At 35.7% G+C, this 10,086-nt stretch overlaps 2 protein-coding genes across 4 annotated transcripts in view; both read left to right on the top strand.

Moving 5' to 3' along the window:
* The first annotated feature begins 675 nt into the window (after positions 1-675).
* LOC107560647 (myelin-associated neurite-outgrowth inhibitor) lies at positions 676-5,233 on the top strand. 3 transcript variants are annotated; one of them, XM_016244880.1, is made up of 7 exons: positions 676-819; positions 2,605-2,693; positions 2,841-2,924; positions 3,735-3,829; positions 3,916-4,096; positions 4,175-4,294; positions 4,865-5,233. In XM_016244880.1, exons 2-6 carry the CDS (start codon positions 2,624-2,626, stop codon positions 4,282-4,284), a joined length of 540 nt encoding a protein of 179 aa, XP_016100366.1. In that variant the 5' UTR covers positions 676-819; positions 2,605-2,623; the 3' UTR covers positions 4,285-4,294; positions 4,865-5,233. The 3 variants fall into 3 exon arrangements, with proteins under 3 accessions (XP_016100366.1, XP_016100365.1, XP_016100364.1); XM_016244879.1 differs by having other exon boundaries at positions 3,687-3,829; positions 3,919-4,096; XM_016244878.1 differs by having other exon boundaries at positions 3,687-3,829.
* A 2,407-nt stretch (positions 5,234-7,640) lies between these two features.
* LOC107560644 (cAMP-responsive element modulator-like) overlaps positions 7,641-10,086 on the top strand; it is a 5,645-nt gene continuing 3,199 nt past the window's right edge. The window contains exon 1 of the mRNA XM_016244875.1: positions 7,641-7,720. Coding sequence (XP_016100361.1) covers positions 7,645-7,720 — 76 coding nt within the window. The 5' untranslated portion in view covers positions 7,641-7,644. The remainder of the gene's footprint in view (positions 7,721-10,086) is intronic.

Raw genomic sequence — 10,086 nt, 5'->3', positions numbered from 1 at the left:
ACACTCAGAAATAGATATTCAAGTGACTCTTAGCAAAAATGAGGTTAAAGGGAAAATTAAAGAATTCATAAACAAAAAATGGCAAGAAGTATGGAACTGTGAAAGCAAGGGCAGACAAATGTATAATATTCAGCAGCAAGTAGGAAATGGAAGAAGTATTTTTAGGAATAGGAAAGAAGATACAATTATTTCTCGCATCCGAATAGGGCATACTAGATTAAATCACTCTCTGTTTAATATAGGAAAACATGAAACAGGTCAATGTATTTTTTGTAATCAGGCAGAAACAATAGAGCACGTTTTAATAAAATGTATAAAATATGAAAAAGAAAGGTTAAAACTCATTGAGGAAGTAAGAAACATGGGTGTTGAATCATTTAATTTGTCAAATCTCTTGAAAGAGCATGCAGAACAAGGTAAAATATATGGTGCTATTGTTAAATACATTAAAGAAATAAGATTAGTCAGGAGAATTTAGGAATGTGTGGGTATTTTTTTTTATTTAATTTTTAAATTTTTGTATTTTATTTTTTTTATATAAAATATAGATAAATATAAATATGTATATAGTAGTTGCATATTAGTGCTCCACACTCCAGTCCAGTTGGTGGCGGTAAATTCACCAGAAGTTGGTTTGCCATCCACCATAAAACGTTATTAGAAGAAGAAGAAGAAGAAGAAGGCGGAAGTGACGCACGGTGCTGCCAGGGCTCGCTGTGCGTAGCGTTTTGCAGCCGACGCGAGAGCTCGAGACGGACAACATCATCAGATACGAGCGAAATACTGGATTCTTCTCCCGCTGCAAAAACACCAGCGACCGTACGTACCCACAGTCACTACTGTCCGGTTGAGATACATTGCTTTAGCTGCGCATCTGAGGGGGATTTTGTCTGGGGAAAAACAGAGGGAGGGATGGATGGAGGAGTGGGACATGTAGTGAATTGGGATAAAGTGGGATGCGAGATTCTGCTGTTGGCCTGTAACACCGAGCCGCTGCGCTGCATCCTGCGTGCACACGTCACGTCTATTATTATGATGTGTTTGAGCATCAAACACGATCGTCTTATGCAGTGATGCAAAAAGCTCTTGTTTTAGCCATGCATGTAAAATATTAATTGGCCGACCGGTAGAGTCGGTTTACAATCGGGACCTCAGGCTAATTGAAAGCCATACTTGTGTTTCGGAGGAGCCCGATCCATTGAATGCAATGCGTTTATGCGCATTTACTTTGCATCTGATTGTTTTTCTCAATTGCGTTGAATTATGTTTTAATGCATAAACTGCATGTTTTAAATCTCATAAGTCAGATGCACTCAACAACCAGTACGAGCAGAAACACGTTGCATCTGACATCAGCATGCGCCTTAAATCAGTTTTGATTGACAGGTGTTGTAAGCAGTGTTGGGGAAAGTTACTTTTAAAAGTAATGCATTACAATATTGCGTTACTCCCTAAAAAAAGTAACTAATTACGTTACTTAGTTACTTTTTATGGCAAGTAATGCGTTACATTACTTGCATTACTTTTTAAATATGAGCAGGACTTGATTGTTTTTAATATAAGAAGTTCTATTTATAGCAAATATAAAAACCCTTTCACACCAAAAAGTGTAATGAATAAACCTCAGGCTGAAGGAAAAGTAAATTCACATCTGTACAGTAGAACGCAGGAGAAGAAACGCTCTTCAGCAATAAAAAAACAATGAAGCACAATTGTTAGCTTCTCTAAAGTCATTTTTGCTTATTAGTAAATGGGAAAACAAAGTAACTGGCGTTACTTTTTTGAAAAAGTAACTCAGATATTTTCTTGTAAATTAAAAAAGTAATGCGTTACTTTACTAGTTACTTGAAAAAAGTAATCTGATTACGTAACTCGCGTTACTTGTAATGAGTTACCCCCAACACTGCTTGTAAGAGGGTGACTTGAGATCATAGGTGGGACTCATTACAAAGTACCTGTTACACATGACTGATAAAACTGCATAGCATTTTTTCCCCACTTTAATTTATCCTGACCGATACTGGTACTGATTATTTAAAATGTGCAATAGTAATTTATTATATACTGCAATAACTATTAATTTATCCTTTGGCTACTTTGATAAAAAAATAAAAACACATTATTATCAATCAAAAAGTCAATTATTTTAAAAAGCGACCTTTTAAATGAATTTTACCAGGTGCACTGTTTTTCCTTGTTGAATGCACAGTGAATGTGAATCTTTAGCATATGGCATCTGTAAACTTTAAAAAAAGATTCCGGTAGACAGAAATGTAAAAATATCAGTCAAATCAGACAAAATTGGTTTGTCTGCTTATTTTTTTTAAAAAGTTTTTTTTTTCTCTACATTTTTATTGAAGTAGAAACTAGTGTTTAAGAATCTGTTATTGATATATAATTAAAAAAAATATGTATTTCCATATTTTATAGCTAGTTTGTTTTTGCACCAAGTAGAAACTTGCTGTGTTTTAGAATCTATTATAAATGAATGTACATAATATATACCTGTATTTTTCCAAAGAGAAGCAATGCACAATACAACTGTCTAGTAATAGGTTATTGTGTAGTTGAATGTAATGACTTCTTCTGTCCTATTCTTCAAAGGTGCTAAAAGATAAACATCATGAACCCTGTTTATAACCCTGCGTCATCAGGGGTTCCTTATGCCAACCCTAAAGGAATAGGATACCCAGGTAACCAGAGATGAGCTCTGACTCACTTGCATGCAATCGATAGGAAGTGTCTGGCGTTTTCACACCATACGCAATTAGGTTTCAGCACAATGTCTTTGTTGTTATTGTTAATTGCTGTGTTTTTTTTTTTTTTTCCCTCCTGCACAGCGGGATTTCCTGTGGGTTATGCAGCGGCAGCTCCAGCATACTCCCCCGGCATGTACCCTGGCACTAATCCAGCCTTTCCCACAGGTAAAGGAAGCCCAAACTCTCTCTTTTTCCTGTGTTTTTCAGTTTCCAAGAAGCCAGAACAGAGATTTTGTTACATGGATCTTCTTCACTCAGCCAAAAAATATATCCTGAGGTTTTTGATTTTTAACACGTTTTAAGAAGCTAAAAGTGCAGTTCTTGGATTACAGCTCACTTTGTTTATTTCTCTTCAACATTTTTGTGCCTGAACTCATCAGTATGTCTTAAAGGCATAGTCCACCCAAAAATGACAATTCTGACATAATTTACTTGCCCTCAAGTCGTACCAAAACTGTATGACATTTGTTTTCTTCTGCAGAACATAATAGAAGATATTTTGAAGAATATTGGTAACCAAACATTTTTAGTTCCTATTTACTTCCATTGTATTTTTAGACCATACTCTGGAAGTCAGTTTGATTATCAACATTCTTCAAAATATCTTTCTTTGTGTTCCACAGACGAAAGTATGTCATACAGGTTTTGAGTGACATGAAGGTGAGTAAATGATGACAGGATTTTCATTTTTGGATTTATATTCCTATAAAGCCAACTCGACATGACATCAACTACCTATTTTGCCTTTGGAGTCTTACATATTTCCAGATAAAACTAGATATTCTAGATGATCAATATAGGGTTTATCCAGCCATTTTTTTCCCACAAGGTCAATTTTGATGTGATGCTCACTTTTTAGAAGCATTGCTGTTGCTAGCAAATTAGATTATTGCTTAATTTTCTTCAAATATAATGCCATCTCTACAGGTTATGCTCCCGGGACCCCTTTCAAAATGTCCTGCTCCCCAACTACAGGTGCTGTACCCCCCTATTCCTCTTCACCCAACCCCTACTCTGCTGCAGTCTACCCCGTGAGAAGTCCCTACCCCCAACAGAACCCCTATGCACAGGTAAAGCAACATAAAACTGGAGATTATGAAGCGTAAATAATGTCACACCTGCATTTTGTTAAAATATTGGATGTTTTTTTCCATAGCAGCAAGGCACTTACTACACACAGCCCCTTTACGCAGCACCGCCGCATGTCATTCATCATACAACGGTGGTCCAGCCCAATGGCATGCCAGCGACCATGTATGCTCCTCCCCTTCCCCCGCCTCGCCATAACGGAGTCGCCATGGGCATGGTAGGAGGCACCACCATGGCGATGTCAGCTGGTGAGTCTCATCCAAATAATCCACTGAAATTTATACAATAAAGAGGAAATAGTAAAAATGCATTTTTTTTCTCCTCAGGGACATTATTAACTACTCACTCTCCGACCCCAGTCGCGCCCCACCCTTCAATGCCCACGTACCGCCCGCCTGCCACTCCCACCTACAGTTACGTGCCCACGCAGTGGTGAACGCGACACTGTAAGTGCAAATGGTTTAAAATTGTCTTTATGCATCGCTACGCTTTTGACAGTAGCCATTTTTTTTCCGTGACATTTTGGCTCATTTTCTTGGGCAAAATCCAGTCATTTTAATAAGAATCTACGCAATTAATGAAAGATTTCCCCATGCTGATTCCACATCAGGTTCTGTTGGTCAAGCAAATATGCTCCATTGATCATCAGAAAGATGCTTGGTTTGAAAGTGACTTCATGCATCACTACACTATGTGACCGCATCTTTTTTACTGTCTTTATACTCACAAAGTAATCAATTTTTTTTCCGTGACATTTTGGCTCATTTTCTTGGGCAAAATCCAGTCATTTTAATAAGAATCTACGCAATTAATGAAAGATTTCCCCATGCTGATTCCACATCAGGTTCTGTTGGTCAAGCAAATATGCTCCATTGATCATCAGAAAGATGCTTGGTTTGAAAGTGACTTCATGCATCACTACACTATGTGACCGCATCTTTACTGTCTTTATACTCACGAAGTAATCTGATTTTGTTGGTCCCTGTGTGAAATAATTGTCTTTTTGTTGTCTTCAGGTCAAAAGATGGTAGATATGCATTCTCACTGTCCAGTATTTTTGCAATTGGAGCTGCCACTACAAGTGTTATCAGCCAGTTGCTCTTCCTTCCAAACATAATGTGAATCCGACTCCAGTTGGCAGAGGAAAGGAAAGAGTATCTTCCTAGTCCGGCTCCATTACTACTTCCCATCCTTCACTCATTCTACAACATATCTCACGGCCGAAGACCAGACAAGCTCCTCATGCAGAATTGTGTTGTGTGGACTGTCTTGCAGTTTTTAGCTAACTCTTTAATTGGTGAAACCGGAAGGGAGTTGGAATTAGTTTTATTGGAATACCTATTGAATGCATGTATATATTTAAAAGAGGGAAAAAAGAAACAAACCGCGCTAGCTCATTCTACCAGCTATGACAGATGCGAAACCATCAGCAGTTATCTCAAGCAAAAATCCAAAGGGATGGGGAAAAACAACTGTATATTAAATGCAATGTCTTAATTATTATTTCATACAAAATATTAATAACGTTAGCATTTAAAAAGCAACATTTTTGTTGTTTTTCCTGGTTTTAATTTGGGTATTTGTAGCTCCAGGCATGGTTCATCTTCTCTGGGTGACGGTGTGTTTGTTGCTAACGTGCCCTGATGGGAAGACGGGCCCTTAGGGTTCGTGCCTCCGCTTCATATGCCTGTTTTTAGTTGATACGTTTTTATCACTCTTCATGCTCTCGCTGCAGTTAATTGTTGCACTAATTGCCTGTGTGTGTACATTAATTGGTTGACTGAGCTGTATCGGTGCGGAGAGCATGCTAACTCATTTGTGTACCTCTGGTTTGGTTTTCTTAACTTTTAAAAGTCTGACCGAAAGATTAACATTGAAATCGCAGCGATCTGCGAAATTTTAAATAGTAAATTGTTGATGTGGTAAAAAAAAGAAAGAAAGAAAAGAAAACTCAATTGAGTTGATTTGATAACACTACTGGTTACATTTGAGGAGGTGAATTTGAGTTTAGTTATTATTGATTCAAACATCGCTTGTTGCCTCAAAATTACACCGTAACTGACTGAATTCGATTGTCTTTTTACTTTATACATTGCCTATGTCACTTCGGTTAAAGAATGTTTTGTAATGTTTAATGTGTTTTTGGTTTTGTATTTTCAAGAAAGACCAAAAAATAAATACATTAATAAATAGGAGTTTTCTGGTTTCATTTGTGATATACACTGTCTTAACTTTAGGTTCCAACAGTCATGGAAAACCATTTTCAAATGGCTTGTCTCAATGATTACTAACAAATCCGTCTGAAATTTTAAGCGTTTAAAAAATCACAAATGGAGAGGTCATGGAACTTGAGATAATTGCTGTAAGTGCAAGAAATGACAAAAACATATGCCACAATGTCTTAAAAAATAGTCTTCATTTTATATATATATATATATATATATATATATATATGTGTGACCCTGGACCACAAAACCAGTCTTATATTTTATATAAGATAAAATATTTTTTATGGATTTTTATGGGTATATTTTTAGCAATAGCCAAAAAAACATTGTATGGGTCAAAATTGTCGATTTTTCTTTTATGCCAAAAATCATTAGGGTATTAATTAAAGATCATGTTCCATGAAGATATTTAGTAAATTTCCTACCGTAAATATATCAAAACTTAATTTTTGATTAGTAATATGCATTGCTAAGAATTTCATTTGACAACTTTAAAGGCGATTTTCTCAGTATTTTGACATTTTAGACTCAGATTCCAGATTTTCAAATAGTTGTATCTCAGCCAAATAGTGTCCTATCCTAACAAACCATACATCAAAGCTTATTTATTCAGCTTTCAGATGATGTATAATTTCAAAAATATGGTTTTGTGGTCCAGGGTCACACACACACACACACACACACACACACACATATATGTGTGTATATATATATATATACACTTCCGTTCAAACATTTAGAGTCAATAAAATTTTTAATGTTTCAGAAAGAAGTTTATGCACACCAAGGCTGCATTTACTTAATGTAAAATACAGTAAAACCTATAATAATTTAATATTAATAATTAAATTTAAATTATTAATAATTTAAATAAAAAAATCTGTTTTCTATATGAATATATTCTAAAATGTAATTTATTTCTGTGATGCAAAGCTCATTTTTCAGCATCATTAGTCTTCAGTTTCACATGATCCTTCAGAAATCATTCTAATATGCTGATTTGCTGCTCAAGAAACATTTCTTATTATTATTAATGTTGGAAACAGTTGTGCCACTTAATATTTTTTGTGGAAAGTATGATACATTTTTTTTCAGGATTCTTTGATGAAAATATGAATTGGTATTAAAAAAAACATTATACATTTTGAATGGTATAGTGTAATTTCTTTTTTTCTTAGAGTTAAAAGGGATCCGTATATATTCCTGACAGGTTTCATGCAATGCACAGCCTACCTGGAAGCTCATTTCATTTGTTTATACATTTTAAGACTCCAAAAACAATATCACATAACATTATGCATAGTCTTCTTTTTGTTGAAATCATAATTGAAAAGAAAATCTAAGGACAGTCCTTTAGGCAGCTTTTAAGCATAACAAACTGCCTTCTGTAGCCTGCTTTGGTCTGGCTCTCTGTCTGATGTGTGAATGACGGCATAGGGGGCTGGGGAGAGGAAGGGCTGACTCCGCTAGCCACTGCGTTGCTGACATCAGGAGGCTAATGATGTCATAGTGATGTCAATGGCACTGACAGTGACTGCACACTTAGCTTGTGGTGTGGGCAGCATTGCATGCTGACAGCAGAGAGAGAAAGACAAGCTTTCAGCTCACTATACATGGCTGTGACTGGAGATGAGACAGAATCAGGTATGTCCACTGTTTTCTGTGGCTCTTATGTGGTTTTCAGCATGTTTAACATGGGGAACTTGCTTAAAAAAATTGCATTTTAAATATCTCAGTTTAGTTTGGCTGTTTTTGAAATTGATTGGGTCATTTTAAATGTCAACTGACTGTTCAGAGAACATGAACGGACAAACAACATTTCAAATGCTCAAACAAAACTTTGAAGTTTTGGTAGAGACACAGAGATTGTACTGAGAAAACGATATACGATTTGTATCAAATCTGTGCTTTCGTTATATTCTTGCGATGAATCATCTCTGTAGCATGCAACAGGCTGAAAGAATGAAATGTTCACATTTTTGCTTCCTGTTGAGTTCCTCTGTAGCTCTCACTCATTTCTTTCAGCACCTCTGTCGCTCTCTCTCTCTGAAACGCGTGAATGCACTGCCCACTCACAGAGCAGCTGACGTCATGTTGTTTCCTGGAATTGGACACCAGCAGGGAAATGTAAATGCTGAACGGCAAATAAGATGTACATTGACGTCAGTTCAGAGTCATGCTGTGATTACAGACAGCTCCTTTTGCGAGAGCAAGACTACCAGATTAATCATCTCTTTTAATACGCTGCAGTCTCCACGGAGACAAAGAGGATCAGACACATGTAAAGAAATGTTGCTGTGCATTTTTTTCGCCATTGTTCATGAGCTTTTTGAAATGATTTCACTTGTTTCAATGAAGAGAGATCAAAAATGTGTTACTATGTGAAACAGTTTTTTAACTGTGACCACATAGTGGGTTGCTACTAGAGGAAATTGAATCACTTTGTTTTCATAAGAGCGTTTCACCCTGCACAAATACTGTATGTTGGAGCTCTTATTGGTGAGCAATCCAGTTTACAACCGCACTACGAGTAGATCTGTGTATAATCTACCACTGTGACATACTCAGAGGTCCCACAATGTGTTTGCTAATCTCCAGTGGGTATTAATTCTCCACCTTTGGTCCTTGCAGACATTTGATTCAGTTGATCTTTAGGCCTGCTTAGTAACACGGTGATATTCATGGTCTCATGACATCAGACTTCAGAATGAACTCTCTGTCAGTATAATCTTTTTCAATCTGTTCAAATTTGATTTATATTTATTATTTATATTATGTTTATGCATATGCATTTGAATAAATTCTTATTTTAAATTTGAGACAAACATCAATGTCATTTTAGATTAACCTCTCTGATTTTATGTTTCCTGACTCTCAACCACAATCTAAATGTCACCACTACTTTGCTTGTGTAGTGTGTAATTGTGTTATGTGGTGGATTTTAACAAACTGGCCAACTCATTACAGAGTATAATTTTCCAAAAATTTTGTTTGCCAGCAGTGTTAGTATGTTTCAGAAAGCAATAAACATAAAATTACTTGTATATGATGTTCATATTGGGGCTCAGTTCAAAACACCTGGGCCTGGAAATTAATCTCAAAACTGGACCTTCAATATAGAAAAAGAAAATATTATAAGATAAATACTAGTTTCAGTAATAGTTAGTTGTCAAAGGCATTAAGTCATTCATCTTTGCCTCATGACATGTTTATTGGAAACTGCCAGGGTTTTCACTCATTCTCGACAATCTGGAATTTTGTAGTGCATGTTATGGGAAATAGGAGAAATGCTTTCAGTAAATGTTCTGAAAAATAATTAGTTGTTCTTGTTGTAGTATAATGTTAACTCTCTTTTTTTCTTTCTTTCTTTCTTTACGTACTTACGTACAGAGGTGTAAAGTATTGGAGTAAATGTAATTAGTTACTGTATACTTGAGTATCTTTTTGGATACTTTGTAGTTGTACTGAGTATCAAAAATATTAGCAACTTTTACTGTCTACTTCACTACATTTTTGAATGAGTATCTGTACTCTTTACTCCACTACATTTGAAATGTACGGAAGTTCTAAGCGGCCATGCAATATATTTTTTTTCCTTCTTGTTTTCTCGTTATAACGACTTAATTTTCTCGTTATCCCGACATAACGAAAGTTGTTTTCTCGTTATAATGACTTCATTTTCTCGTTATCTCGACATAACGAAAGTTGTTTTCTTGTTATAAAGACTTAATTTTCTCATTATCTCGACATAACGAGAGTTGTTTTCTCGTTATAACGACTAAATGTTCTCGTTATCTCGACATAACGAAAGTTGTTTTCTCGTTATAACGACTTAATTTTCTCGTTATCTCGACATAACGAAAGTTGTTTTCTTGTTATAAAGACTTAATTTTCTCATTATCTCGACATAACGAGAGTTGTTTTCTCGTTATAACGACTAAATGTTCTCGTTATCTCGACATAACGAAAGTTGTTTTCTCGTTATAATGACTTCATTTTCTCGTTATCTC

This window comes from Sinocyclocheilus grahami, unplaced genomic scaffold, assembly GCF_001515645.1.
Source record: "Sinocyclocheilus grahami isolate Dianchi unplaced genomic scaffold, SAMN03320097.WGS_v1.1 scaffold737.1, whole genome shotgun sequence".
Lineage (NCBI taxonomy): Eukaryota > Metazoa > Chordata > Actinopteri > Cypriniformes > Cyprinidae > Sinocyclocheilus > Sinocyclocheilus grahami.
Note: the sequence above shows the minus strand (reverse complement) of the source record. Positions and strands in the feature narration are given on the sequence as shown.